At 32.7% G+C, this 15744-nt stretch overlaps 1 protein-coding gene across 1 annotated transcript in view; it reads left to right on the forward strand.

Annotated features, from left to right (window-relative positions):
• The first annotated feature begins 436 nt into the window (after nucleotides 1-436).
• The window catches only part of LOC143052880 (uncharacterized), a 38950-nt gene continuing 23642 nt past the window's right edge, over nucleotides 437-15744 (forward strand). Inside the window, exons 1-4 of the mRNA XM_076226027.1 lie at nucleotides 437-522; nucleotides 4830-6047; nucleotides 11094-11190; nucleotides 12484-13987. Coding sequence (XP_076082142.1) covers nucleotides 13420-13987 — 568 coding nt within the window. The 5' untranslated portion in view covers nucleotides 437-522; nucleotides 4830-6047; nucleotides 11094-11190; nucleotides 12484-13419. The remainder of the gene's footprint in view (nucleotides 523-4829; nucleotides 6048-11093; nucleotides 11191-12483; nucleotides 13988-15744) is intronic.

The raw sequence follows: 15744 nt of genomic DNA on the forward strand, positions 1-15744 counted from the left end.
CACGATGAGAACTTTGATGAAATTGGAGGTGATCAACCTGTTAACAGTGAACCTATAAATATAGATATTAGCACTTATTAGAAAATTAGTAAAGATTTTTTCGTCGCATGTTTGCCATAACACTCCACCTATAGTGAAAATTGGGGAGGGTAATCAGGATGACATATCATTCGTACGATTGCCTCTGTTAGATATTCAATTTGACAACTGTTATAATGGGTTATAGGAAAGTTCAATTTAAGGAACGTCAATCTATTGATTACATACTGGGATGTTTTTAAATACCTATACACAAACTTGAAAGTTAATAATGATTTCCAGAATATTTTCTGAATTTAGTAGCCGAGCGTATAATGCACACCATAATTTGAACGTAGAACATACGTTATTTTCTATCTTTCAGAATACATTGATTTTTGGTTTGACAGTATTCACTGCCTCTGTGAAGATGTCCCAGCTGAAGAGAAATTAAATCCTCCAGTGATATTGGTTTGCACTGGTACCGACAAATATGCAACTGAGGTAAACAATTCTCAGATGACTAATATGTCTTATTTATGTGTGTATATGTTGCATTATAACTTTCTTTTATATGTATTTCTTGAAATTATTCCATGGGTCCATATATTTAAGATTTTTTCCGTTTTTTTCAAATGTTTCAGTGGATTATTTGTCCTTTATTTAGGTTTCCTGAATACAATGTTAACTATATACACGTACGTGCTATTAGTCAAAATTTTGCAGTTAATATACATTTTAAAACTTAAATAGAAGTAATGGTACAGCGCTATTCGAATGTTTGTCCGAAAGCTTTATTTTAGAGCCTAGGTGGTCGTGTGGTCAGGCTATTTGGTGCCACGGTATCTCAGTAGAATGAGTTCGAAATCCAGAGAGAGAATTATTGTAACTGCATCATGCATTTATTTGTAGAATCCTTTACAAAAGATAATTCAGCTGATCTGTAACATATATCATGTACTGTGTTACGATGCTATATTTAAACTGACAAGGAAAGGTAACAACCGGCCACCGAAAGCTTTATTTTTCAGCCTAGGTGGTCTAGTGGTCTATCAGCTCAGGCATAATGCAAGGCGCATTGGTACCACGATATCTCAGAAGCATGAGTTCGAATTCCGGCTGGAAAAGAACAAAACAATTGCGAAAGCAAATCTACAGATCTAACATTATCGGTCTGATGTTAAGACGAATACTATATATAAATAAAATGTATTTTCAGCGTTGGATCATCATCACTGCTGCTGATCCGATGGGTAAATCTATTGTAGTGTCATCACTGGTTCAGACGTACTTTTAAAATTAGGATTTCTGTTACTGCATCATACGTTAGTTTGTAGGATCCTTTACAATAGATAATTCAGCTGATCTGTAACCATTCATCTTCTTGCCTTATATATTATATACTGTGTAACGACTCTAGATTAAAAAGACTAGAAAAGGTAACATCCGGCCACATTAAGCTTTATTTTAGAACTTAGGTGGTCGGGTGGTCTAGAGCGGGGAATAGTGCAAGGCGATATGGTGCCACACTATCTCAGTAGCATGAGTTCGACTCCCGGCGAGGGAAGAACATCAAATTTTCGAAAGATTTTACAGGAGTAGATTACCTTAGTCGTATTTGGCACAACCTTTTTGGAATTATGGGTTCTCAATATTCTTCAACGTTGTACTCGTTTGGCTTTATAACTATTTTGATCTGAGCGTCACTAATGAGCCCTATGTAGACGAAACACGCGAAAGGCGAATTAAATTATAATCAGGTACTTTTGATAGCTATTTACATTTTTGGGCTGATGTAAAGAGGTATAACCTAGGTGGCCGAGTGATCTAGCGTGTCGGATACAATGCTAGGCGATATGATGTCACTATATCTCTGTAGCAAGAGTTCAATGCCCGACGAGGGCAGAACAAAAAAATTGCGTCAGCAAATTTACAGATCTAACATTATTGGACTGATGTGTAGACGAATTATATATACAGAATGTACACAGCCTTGTATCACCATCACTGCTGGTGATCCGATAAATAAATCTGTTGTAGAGTTGTCACTGGTTCAGAAATAATTATACATATATACAATAGATGATTTAGCTGATCTGTAACAATTCCATTCGCATGCCTTATATATCATGTACTGTACTACAACGCTCGATTAAAACTGACAAGGAAAGGTAACACCTGGCTACCGAAAACTTATTCAATTATAAGCCTAGGTGGTCGATTGGTCTAGCGCATCGGATACAGTGCAAATCGATTTGGTGCCCCGATATTCCAGTAACAGGAGTTCGAATACCGGCTAGGGAAGAAAAAAAAAATTGCGAAAGCAAATTTACAGATCTAACATTGTCGGGCTGATGTTTAGACGAATTATATATATATATATATTTAATATATACAAGTCTAAATTGAAAACTACGTTCAATCCTATGATTGCTTTGGATAAAAACCAATTTTTATACGTGTGCATGTGAATCAAATTTCGTTGTAGAAGGATCTTAATACAGATCAAACAACATTTTCGAAAAGACCAAAAAAGTGAAAAAGAATATTTAAACAAAACGTATTTGACTAACAGGTCGAACAACTGATGTTCTTAAACCCTGCTGACTGCCATTGGCGATTGCAAAATAAAATTGATCACGAGATGTAACAAAATGGATCCTAATATCAATTTAATACTAAACAGAAAACAATAAACTTGTGGCCAAGATGTTATGCCACAAACAGAAGGTGTCAATATTTTTTTGTACACCAGATCTAGATGTAGACAATATATGTCTCTTCAGTGATATAAGGGATCGAAACGGTATTTGGAAGGCCATATCATTTACCCTCAATTCCAGATAGACTCTTGAATTTTAAGAGTCAATATAGGATGAACGGATCATATAAACTGGAGGGAAAATATGATAACAGCCCAAACGAAAAAATATAAACGAGTATGAATTGAAAACTAGGTTCAAACCTATGATTTCGTTGGAAAAAAACCGCAATTTTTATACGTTTGCATGTAAAACAAATTTCGTTGTAGAAGGGTCTAAATACAGCACAAACGACATTTTCCAAAAGACCAAAAAAGTGAAAAAGTATATTTAAACAAAACGCATTTGACTATCAGGTCGAACAACGGATATTCTTAAACCCTGCTGATTGCCATTGGCGATTGCAAAATAAAATTGATCACGAGATGTAACAAAATGGATCTTATTATAAATTTAATACTAAACAGAAAACGATAAACTTGTGGCTAAGATGTTATGCCAAAAAAAAAAAGGTGTCAATATTTGGTTGTACACCAGATCAAGATTTCGACAATATATGTCTCTTCAGTGATGTTAGGGATCGATATGTAACATAATGGATCTCTATTTTAATTTAATACAAAGTAGATAAAAACAAACTTTGTAATCCACAACATGAGATGCTAAGTTTTTACACACGATCCGGATTTCGACAATTAATGTATTTGGAATGCCATTTGATGAACCTCAATTTAGGAAAGACTCTTGAACTTTAAAGAGTTAAAGTAGAATGAACGGATTATATAAGAGGGAAAATATAATACAAGTTCAAACGAAATAAATTTAAACCAGTCTAAATTGAAAACAACGTTCAAACCTATGTAAAACACCAAAAGAGTGAAAAAATATTTTTTAACAAAACGCATTTTAACTAACAAGTCGAACAACTGATGTTCTTAAACCCTGCCGACTGCCATGTATGCTTGCCAAATAAATGGATAACAAGGTGTAACAAATTGGATCTCTATATTAATTCAATACCAAGTAGAAAACAACAAACGTGCGGCAAAGATGGCAAACCACAACATCAGGTGCTTTAAATTTTACACCATATCCGGATTTCGACTATTAATGTCTCTTCAGTGATGTTAGGGATCGAAAACGGATCAACAGATAATATAAACCGGAGGAAAAATATATAATACAAGCCCAAACAAACTTAATATAAAACAGTCTAAATTGAAAACAACGTTCAAACCTATGATTGCGTTGGATAAAAACCGCATTTATTTTACGTGTGCATGTAACAAATGTTGTTGTGGAGGGTTCTAAATACAGCATGGATTTAGAATGCTTATGTGTTTGGTTTATTATTCTTTCAAGTTCCGTAAGCATGACATAAACAAACAATGTACACATGCACTATTGCATTTAACAATTTTGAATCATGACGACTGTCACATTCACACTAGAATATGCATACTCTATCGTAACTCATGCCAGTATTTGCGTTATTTTGGAAAACACTCGTATTGGGCGAGTACTGCATATCCATGATGTCTATTTCTTTTTCCTGACAGTCTTCACATACGTAGTTTGTTCTTACTGTTCTCTTATAATCTATCTTTGTTCTCATAGCTGACTCACATAACTGAAAACAAATCCAGCAATGTGTACCTACGAGTGCTTATATAGAGCTATATATGTCATTAACAATCACTCCGTAGATTGATTTTTCCTGTTGTTTTTTTTATTTAAACAGACTTAAGAGTTTTATGTAATGTCTTTGATGGACCGTTGTTCTGTTTATTCGTCGTTTCTTGTTTTTTATTAGTCATGCTGAATTGTTATTTTCCCCTAGAGTTTTGGTTGACCTCAAGGTGCTTTACGTGTTACTTATCATTACGTACTGAAACCTATTGATAGGGGATATACTTCACTTATAATTATTTCGATAGGCAACGAAAAAAAAAACAATTTGTAAAACAATTCTATTTCGTTATGGTAAAACATTAGAATAGCATGTAATGCATTGATATCAACTAACAATTTCACATAATATTATTGCAGGATGAAAGAAAAAAGAGGGAAGATAAATATAGAGACCAATTTACAAATATTATTGGAAATCACCCAAAGAGTAGACATAAAAGACACATATGCTTTATTTCGAACAGAAATGTGGTTGAAAAAGACCTACAGAGTTTAAAAGATAAAATAGCAAACATTGCAAGCGAAATGAACTATTTCGTCGAAAGACTTCCTACAAAGTGGATTCAACTGGAAAATGCACTTACAGTTTTAAAGAATTTAAAGATAAACATTTATTCATGGGAGGATTTTTATAATATAGCCAGAGAAAATTCCATTGAACAAAAAGGAGAACTCAATACATTCCTGAGGTACCAACACAACATTGGTAACATTATTTTTTTCAATGAAATATCTGACTATATCATTTTACAGCCACATTGGTTGGTAAAGTGTTTCAGATGCCTTGTATGTGATGAACATACTGACAAAAGAACAGATGAATTACTAACTTCCACTGATTTTCGAAAATTGAGAAATACTGGGGAGTTGTCGGAGAAACTAATTGATAAACTTTTTCAAAAGGAACCTAGCTTAGATTTTGGAACTTACAAAGATCATTTAGTTAAAGTGATGAACAAATTTGACATTATAATTAAACCAAAATTCAACAACAGGGATAACTGTCCGATATCAGAGTCATATTATATGCCATGCATGATTTCAGAATCAACTGACCTTGATTCCATAAAGAAAACTTTCATCGTAGAAAGACCCCATTGTATACCTACACCTTGGTTGGTATTTGAATTTACCTTTCTGCCATTGTCATATTTCAATCGTATTTATTTCCATTACATACGAAATTATAAATTATGTGAAGTCAGTAGAGAAAGGCTAGCTATTTATAGCGGTAAAGCGGTGTTCTGGTTAGACAAAACAGAGCTAAATAGGTTAATAATCTGTTTTTCACAAAATGCTATATCCATACAGATATGGAAATGGGATGTTGTAGAGGACAGTTCATACACACATGTTATCAAAGAACTTTGTAATATAATTGAATCGTTAGACAAGAATATATCGTACGAAGTAAAAGCAAAATGCAGTGCTGGGAATCACTCCACACATCTCGGTAGAATAAGCGATACAGAACTTAACGACCAAAGTAAAAACGGAAATTACCTATGTAAGGAGCACAATCGAAAGCACAAAACTGAAGATATAAAGACAACCTGGTTTAAAAATGCTATAACCGTAAGTAATGGTGTTTGAAAAGTGAATTAAAACTTTAAGTTGTCATCAAGATAAGTTCTACAAATATGTCAGTATGACTGCGATTGTCAGTGACATTAAAATATATATATATTCCAGTAACGATCATGATGATATTTGATAAATATTCCGTATCAACTTCACAAATAATACAAGATGGTCTTGAAGTATAGATTTTGCGTACTGACGTTTGTTATCATCTTAATTACTTATTATAGTATTCTTTTATATGTCTTTTTTAGATATTCATTTGAAGTGACTCTGTGGTTATGTAAAACCACATACTTTGAACGGCAAAATTATTTCATTTATTGATATTACTTTTACTTAAGGATCTTGACATACTATGAATGACAAAACTATTTTATTCAATAAGACTACTTTTTCTGTTTAGTCTGTTTTTTATGATATACATTTGACGTGAAACTGTACTTATGTATCCCGTCATACTTTGAACCACACCATTGTTTTATTTATTATTATTACTTTTACTGTTAAATCTGGTTTTTGTTATAACTACTTTACGTGAGTCTGCATTTATGTATGCCGTCATACCACAAAATTATTTTTATGTCTACCTGTGCGAATTTCAAACGCGCAATTTTACACCAGTAATGAAAACCTTCTATCATTTATGGGTAGACTTTACATAGATAAATTCAGCCGTATTTGACGTGAAACTGTACTTAAGTATCCCGTCATACTTTGAACCACACCATTATTTTATTTATTATTTTTACTGTAAGTCTTTTTTTGTTATATCTACTTTACGTGAGTCTGCATTTATGTATGCCGTCATACGACAAAATTATTTTTATGTCTACCTGTGCGAATTTCTAACGCGCAATTTTACACCAGTAATGAAAACCTTCTTTCATTTATGGGTAGACTTTACATAGATAAATTCAGCCGTATAGGAAAAGCAAAATGAGAATGTTGAATTTGATGTATGCCTTTTTGTGCTACTTTGTTACATTTGTTGTTTATGTAGTGATATTAAGATGATAACACAATATTGACTGTTGTACCCCTATTTTTGACATTTTTACTCTTTGAGTATGTTTGTTTTGTTCATGCATCGTTGACAATGTAATGGAATTTGATGCGACTGTCATACAAGTGAGAGGTTTAGCTAGCTATAAAACCAGGTTCAATCCACCATTTTCTACATTGGAAAATGCCTGTACCAAGTCAGGAATATGACAGTTGTTATCCATTCGTTTGATGTGCTTGGACTTTTGATTTTGCCTTTTGATTTTTGATTTTCCTTTTTGAATTTTCCTCGGAGTTCAGTATTTTTGTGTTTTTACATTTAACTAAATAAAATATGGTTGAAAATACAGGCTAGTGATATATAATGTAATGTAATGTGTAAACCGTGCGATTCATTTCTTTACATATTTTATGAACACTTTAACATTGATGAGGACTAGTTATTGATCAGTGTTTTTGTGACGTTTCTTATACATCATATCCCTTTTTTTCAACGTTGTACAATATTGATACTGAATCAGTCTGCAATTGTAATGCAGTCCTAATCGTTATAAATATTTTCAATTCTATTTCTTGGAAGTGAACAATTCGACGTCATTGAATCCGTATTCATGTGAACTTCAATTTAATTCCTTGGAAAGTTATTCAAAGGAAACGAATGTCAACATTGAAAGTGAAAAGGTGAATCATTTGATTGACCGATTCGATCCACCAAAATTGCATTCCTATACAGGCAAAAACGATGATATACATGCATTTTAATCTATAATATGAAATCAAGCAGACCCTGTAAACTCTAATTGTACGAGTTTTTTACTCTATTTATATCTTTATTTATGTTTATATCGCGTATATGGTCATCAGATTTGTTCGGGGTCAACTCGATAAATAATTAGATGGCGTCTAGACTAAAATACACACGAGCACAATACAAATACTATTTTCATCCCCAAACTTGAAACTAATGTAATTTCTTTCATCCACATTGATGTCCACAATTGAATGAAATTAGTTTCATTGTAACTCATAGTAGCGCAAAATATTTTTAGATTTTTGTACAACACAGTTCGAACAATAGTATATTACGTTTGACTTCATTTGACCTCCAAAACCATGTCTCCGACTTGTCCTATTGTATTTCATTCTCTCATATAACCTTCAGTGAAGCGTGTAACCTAAATTCATAAGAGATCACTAGATGTAATTGGGTATAACATTTGTTCTAATGACGTAATTTGACATCTTTGTTGTAAAAGCTATAATGATATGAGCGTCACTGGTGAGTCTTGTGTAGATGAAACGCGCGTCTGGCGTACTAAATTACAATCCTGTTACCTTTGATAACTATTTACCCCACTGGGTCGATGCCACTGCTGGTGGACGTTTCGTCCCCGAGGGTATCACCAGCCTAGTAGTCGGCACTTCGGTGTTGAAAAGAATATCAATTATGTATTCATTTTTATAAATTTCATGTTAACTAAACTTTCATTTTTTTGAAAAACTAATGATTTTCTAATCCCAGGAATAGATTACCTTACCAGTATTTGGCACAACTTTTTGGAATTTTGACTCCTCAATGCTTTTCAACTTTGTACTTGTTTGTCGTTATACAAATTTTGATATGAACGTCACTGATGAGTCTTGTTAAGACGAATCGGGCGTATGGATTACTAAATTGTAATCCTGACACTTTTGATAACTAACTACTATAACACCGAGATCATTTCTGAAATTTCAGAATTGTTCAAGCGTTGTTGTGCTAGGTTTTATTGTATAAATTTAAAGATTGATATAGGTACAACAACATAGATTGACATGATCCACTTGAAATCATAATGATACTGATGAAGGATATTTGTCATCCGAACTAGTTAAAGATACTTACATTTATTGTTTCTTTTTTAGATATGTGTGTTATTTTGTACACTTTTTAGGCGTTTATATTATACAATATATATATTCAAGGTACTTAGAGTAATTATAAATATATAAAATATATATTTATAATTACTCTAAGTATCTTGAATATATATATTGTATAATAACGTCTGAGTCAGTGTCAACTCTACAACAGATTTATCCATTGGATCACCAGCAATGATGGTGATACATGGCTATGTACATCATGTATATACAACTCGTCTGAACATCAACCCAACAATGTTAGATCTGTAAATTTGCTTTCTCAAACTTTTTGTTCTTCCCTCGCCGGATTTCGACAATAAATGTCTCTTAAGTGATGTTAGGGATCGAAACGGTATTTGGAAGGCCATATATTTTACCCTCAACTTAAGATAAACGCTTGAAATTTAAGAGTCAATATAGGATGAACGGATCATATAAACCGGAGGGAAAATATGATACAAGCACAAAGGAAAAAACATAAACAAGTTTAAATTGAAAACTACGATTAACCTATGATTGCGTTGGATAAAAACCGCAATTTTTATACGTGTGCATGTAAAACAAATTTCGTTGTTGAAGATTCTAAATAGAAAACAAACAACATTGTCCAAAAGACAAAAAATGAGAAAAACGTATATTTAAACAAAACGCATTTGACTAACAGGTCGAACAACTGATGTTCTTAAACCCTGCTGACTGCCATTGGCGATAGCCAAATAAAAAAAGATTACAATATGTAACAAAATGGATCTTAATATCAATGTAATACTAAACAGAAAACAATAAACGTGTGGCCAAGATGTTCTGCCACAAACATAAGGTGTCAATATTTTTTGGTACACCAGATCCGGATTTCGACAATAAATGTCTCTTCAATGATGTTAGGGATCGAAACGGTATTTGGAAGGCCATATAATTTACCCTCAATTTAAGATTAACTCTTGAATTTTAAGAGTCAATATAGGATAAACGGATCATATAAACCGGAGGGGAAATATGATACAAGCCCAAACGAAAAAATATAAACAAGTTTAAATTGAAAACTACGATTAACCTATGATTGCGTTGGATAAAAACCGCAATTTTTATATTAGTGCAAGTAAAACAAATTTCGTTGTAGAAGGGTCTAAATACAACACAAACAACATTGTCCAAAAGACAAAAAAAAGTGAAAAAGTATATTTAAACAAAACGCATTTGACTAACAGGTATATTGAAACTCAGTATGTTGTTACTTTTTGTTCATAATACTGAACCGTCACTGAGAATCGGTGGTTTGATTTATACGGATGGTTTGTAGTACAAAACTAGCAAGCATTAACCCAATATAGCATTACTATATTTATGATGTTTGCACTTTATTATGAAATTTATATAGCTGCATCATAAATGAGATAAAAATGACTAAAACATGTTGTATGCACCGATCTTGAATACAAGCATGTCCATTTTTCTTCCAAAATAGTGAACCGTCACTACATATAAGTAGTGTGTATAAAAAAGTATTGCCATCATGATCCAACACTCACCATTTGTGTACTTATTAATGAGTAGATAACGGTAGCTTGTATCATTTGGGCCAATAAACTGACTGACTAACCGACGAAAGTTTGTATCGGTTGCTTGAGTGTTTAATGATTGTTTACAGTTCAATCGCAAATATTGCATGCATATTCTGCGCGAGTTGATTTTGTCGGATGTCCGAGGTATCAGTTTTTCGTTAAGTATTACTCTGCCGCCCTTGAAGCGAAGGTTCAATAGTATATAACACCTTATATATTCGGGAACTATGCAACGCGGTAACTCTGTGGTAGACTATCAGTCCTCGAAGGTATCATCAGCCACGTAACCCTAACTTATGTACATGTTTCAAAATAAGTTATTAGAAATCTTTCAAAAATTAACGTTAATAAATTCTTATACTATAAAGAGAGTAAGTTTTCAAAAGTTGATATATTATTTTTGTTATTTATTTATGACCTTTTTTGGAAGTATTTCTTTTCGAACTGTTTCGGTTCTTATATACCCTTGCCTTTCAAATATTCAATTTTCAACATTCCTGATGAAAGCGTTTAAAGACTCGCTTTGGACGTGTGGTGTTCATTTATTTTTTATGCTTATACATTACAGAAAAATACTGAATACCCTTGGCTGGTTGATGCTGACGAATTCCAACGAATGCTTTCACAAGGAACCTTTGTATCTTACGAGAACCGTTTGAGTCTAGGTACTTCAGTTATCAAAGACAAATTAGGGAGCTACCATTTGATTTTTATGGGGGGAGGGGGGGGGGGGGGGGGCGGCTAGGATGAAATTAAAAAAAAAATAGACAGGACAGGAGTTTTGAGTAGAAAAAGGCAGGATGAGACAATTGCCAAAAAAAAAAAAGTCAGGACGACAATTTAGGTAAAAAAAAGTCAGAATAAACTAAAAAAAAAGGCAGGACCGTACAGAGTGAAAAATAAAAAAGGCAGGACAGAGATTACAGCTAACAACATTGCAGGACAAATTTTTTTATCCTAGCCCCCCCCCCCTCCCCATAAAAATCAAAGGGTAGCTCCCTTATATTATATATATGCACATATGTACGTAGCGATTATAAAGGAATATACAACAAGAACAAAATACAAAACTACAAACATTTCGTAGATGCAAATGTTTCTTGCAATGGAGCAACAGTTATTTGTGTATATCAGATAAATTGTATGTTCTAAACTAGACAACATTATTTTCAATTTTCTAACAAAAAAATTCACAGCTTGGACATTACATGTTGATTTCCAGAAAACCAGTATTTGTTTTGGCTGAAAACTGATGTCCTCTTAGAAATGACAGGCAATAAGAGTAGACCGGTGTTCTATACGTATTAATGTTTTCTTAATATTGAAATGAAGCTGAACAAGACAGCATACCCGCTAATGCACTGCAACCTGTGCGACGACAGGGTTGTTATCGGTGCCTACTTTGTAGGCACCACCCATCGAGGAAATTCATTAAATGTAGTCAAATTTTCACAATAAAATAAAAAAAAATCACATCTAGTATTTTGAAGAGCGCATAAAATATGTATACTGTATACAAACACCCCGAAACAGCATTTAACTATCAGAGTCTAGTTTAATAAACACAGTAGCAGCTGCCTAATTTTAAAAAAAGTTGTAGAATTATAGAACCTTATGGTAGCAAAAAAGGGAAATTGGATATTGATTACGCTTCTTAGAAATTGACGGTAAAAATCCGCAGGAATGCACATGCAACATAATTACGGAAGGAAAATCTTCTGAGATTGTGTACTTATATAATAACAATACACTGTATATGTAACCCTAAGAATGTCCACCTGTATGAAACCCTCAAGTAATACTGAATGTGAGTGTGTTGATTTATCATTTCGAGTATTGCTTTCAATTATAATATGAGTTATGTTGTATAGAAATAGCGTATTCAAAAACTACATTCTTATAAACAAGTATTTTATTTCTTAAATAAGTTGTTTAATTAGTCGTGATTTTTACTATAGGTGGCACCTGTAAGGCAGGAAAGAGTACCCTTGCAAGTGTGCTTATTGGTAAGCCAATTCCATTACAATGGAACTCTACAGACGGACTTGTCATGTATTACGGCAGGAATGGCATTGATATTGACAAGAAGAACATGGTTCCAATTACAGAGGGTATGTTTGAGAAAACGTTACATATTAGGTATTGTTTCTTGTTGTAAACTCAAAGTGCACGCTGTTTTCAGTTGGATTGACTTAATTGTTCAGTTTAGTATTTTAAAATGTTGGCTGTTTTTGCGCAATGGATTGAGTAGAATTACATGTAGTTCAGTAAAAATAAAACAAATAATATCAACATGTGATCTATACGTCTAATTAGTTTAGTATGAAACGACCCTAAATAAGAATTGCAAATGCGACCTAAATTTTCAAGATACATAACCAAAGCACAAAATTATACACATATTTTCTTCCTGATATATACATGATATAGACTGCAATTGAAACAAAATGAACCTCTCAATTCGAAAAAGGAGAGGATATCGTGTCAATCGATTTTTAGATGGTGTTTAGAGAGAACTTTATTTGGCGTTACGACTGTTTTAAATATTTAATTAGAGTTTCGCTGATTAGTCTTCATATGTAAATTAAACGCGAGTGTTGTGTGATTGTTTACCCCAGGAATATTTAACTTAACTTTATTTGACAAAACTTTTCAGAATTCATGTTTCTCAATGCTATTTGACTCCGAATTTAACTTTCTTGATACGGAGTCACTGTTTTGTCTTTTCGGACAAAGCACGCAGTTAACGAACGCGATTATGGCCTAGTATCATAGATACTATTTATATTTACGGTTAAGGAGGATACTTGGTGGATTGAAGTGTTAAGTGTTCTTGTTAAAGTAGTTTATTGGTATATTGATACATCACTATATGTATATTTTAGTATTTATAAATGTCTGTTCTTATATATTATATACAAGGGGATATGGACCATGAGGTTGTGGCAAAAATTCTTAGAGGAAAACCACATGTTTATGATAAATCAGACTGCATATCAGAAGAGCAAACGACAGATAATGCCATTGGAAACATTCCAAAAAATCAAACGGACAACAACACATTCGAATCATCGACCAAATCTATGTCCTTAATGGATACACTCACCAAAACATCAACTGGCGAGCTTCAAAATCACACTAAAGGTTCAATGAATAAGTCAGATCAAAAACATGAGAGAGAAATAATGTCTGCCAAATACTCATCTCCAGGATTGGTTAATATGGAAATGTTAGATTTCCAGCAGCTGAAACTTCAATCAGATATTTTGGATACAGTTAAGAAAGGAAATTATAGCATCGACATAGTACCATCTGACTTGATTGATTTTGGTGGACAAAAATCATATGATATGACCCATCAACTGTTCATACAAAGCAAGGGGTCATTTTTGCTGATGTTTGATGGTAGATTTGGTTTGCATAATCAGTTGAACGAATATCCAGAGGGAGTTACTGCTGCGTGTAAGTACAATTAAAACAATAGAGTATGCCGGGTATATTTTATCCACAAGACAAATATTTTCTACATTTAAGGTGGCTCGGGACTATTCGACTGCGCATAATTTCACGCATGAATTGCAAAAGTATTTGTCGTAAATTCGACATAATTTTTCTAAATATTTTGATTGATTAGAAATGTTAAATCATTGTTGTTATGTGACTAAAAGAATATTTTCGTTATTATCCGTATTTTTTAAAGGGTCAAAGTGACATTTCACCCATTTTCACCAATTTCTCGCCGAAATTTGGGTTTTAAGGCAAAATATTTTTTTTTGCTTATCGGTGACCTATGTTTTTTATTGGCTCATTCTTTGAAGCTATATTCCAGCTTTTCATATTGCAGTTTTGGACCAATTGTCATAGAACGTTTTTTTGATATTCCGATAAAAATATGTCAACACCTCCATTTTCCCTATCATTTCATTGAAAAATGGTCCCTTTAACATACCTGTTTAAAAGTAAAATTTTGAGCTTAAATGGTCCGTGACCCCCTATTTTTTTTCGACCAATTTGATTCATTTTGTTTAAAGAATAAAATAACCAAAAATACGGCACTTCTGATAGAAACTTCGAATAGGCCCGAGCCACCTTAAGAAGAACGAAAAAAAAAACAGTTCTTAAATATCGTACGTTCAAAGTGCTTGTCTGTATTGACCTTAATCATAAACGCAAAAACAAAAACAACAACTGGACAGTGAAGAATGTATCAGCTTGTATATTTTTTTTTTTTTGGTTTTAGATTGCCTAAAACGATCAGAACATGCGTTTGTCGGCGTTTCAACGGACAGACAATTTATAAATGCGTACCGATATGATCCTTGCAAATACTTCATAATAGTGTTGTTATCGACTACTGTTGTAATTTAAAAAAAAAATATTACAAAAACAAGGCAAAACGACAGAAAATTTACATGTAGGTATACTGTGGGATAACTTTAAATCTGAAGTTCGGAACAGCAGTCTAGATTTTTGCAAACGAAAAGCAAGAGATAAAATTCAAACTTATAAAAGCGACCTTAATAAGCTAAATACTAAATTAGACCAAAGTGAAAGTACTAATAATTCTGAACTACTTGCGCAAATAAATAATATATCCTACCATTTAGATCCAATATACCTTGAAAAATCTAAAGGAGCTAAAATAAGGGTCAAGAGCGAAATGGATAGAAGAAAGTGAAAAAAATACTGTTTTTTTTTCTTGAATTTAGACAAATCAAGACAAATAGATAAAACAATAATAGAACTGTATGACAATAAAGGCAATATTATAACAGACCAAATAGAAATTTTAAAGGAGGAAGTAAAATATTATGAAAAACTATATAAATCATCAAATCCAGATAAATTACCTACTAAAAAGTATATTCAAAATACTAAAAAAGAAAAAAAAAACACTCTCAGATAAAGATAGTTATAGTTTAGAAGGGCTAGTGACATCATAAGAAATTACAGAAGCAGTGTTTAAAATGAAACTAAATAAAGTACCAGGTTTAGATGGACTTAATGTAGAATTCTATAGAAAATTTTGTCCCCAAATTCAACAGATACTAACCAAAGTATCTAATGAGTCATATAACAAGAACAGTTTGACAAATTTGCAAAAAAAAATGGGCAAGTTCATTGATCCTTAAAAAGAATGATCTAAAGTCTCTGGATAACTATAGGCCAATAACTTTATTAAATGTAGATGTTAAAATTCTTGCTTATACACTTGCACA

Source organism: Mytilus galloprovincialis, chromosome 11, assembly GCF_965363235.1.
Source record: "Mytilus galloprovincialis chromosome 11, xbMytGall1.hap1.1, whole genome shotgun sequence".
Lineage (NCBI taxonomy): Eukaryota > Metazoa > Mollusca > Bivalvia > Mytilida > Mytilidae > Mytilus > Mytilus galloprovincialis.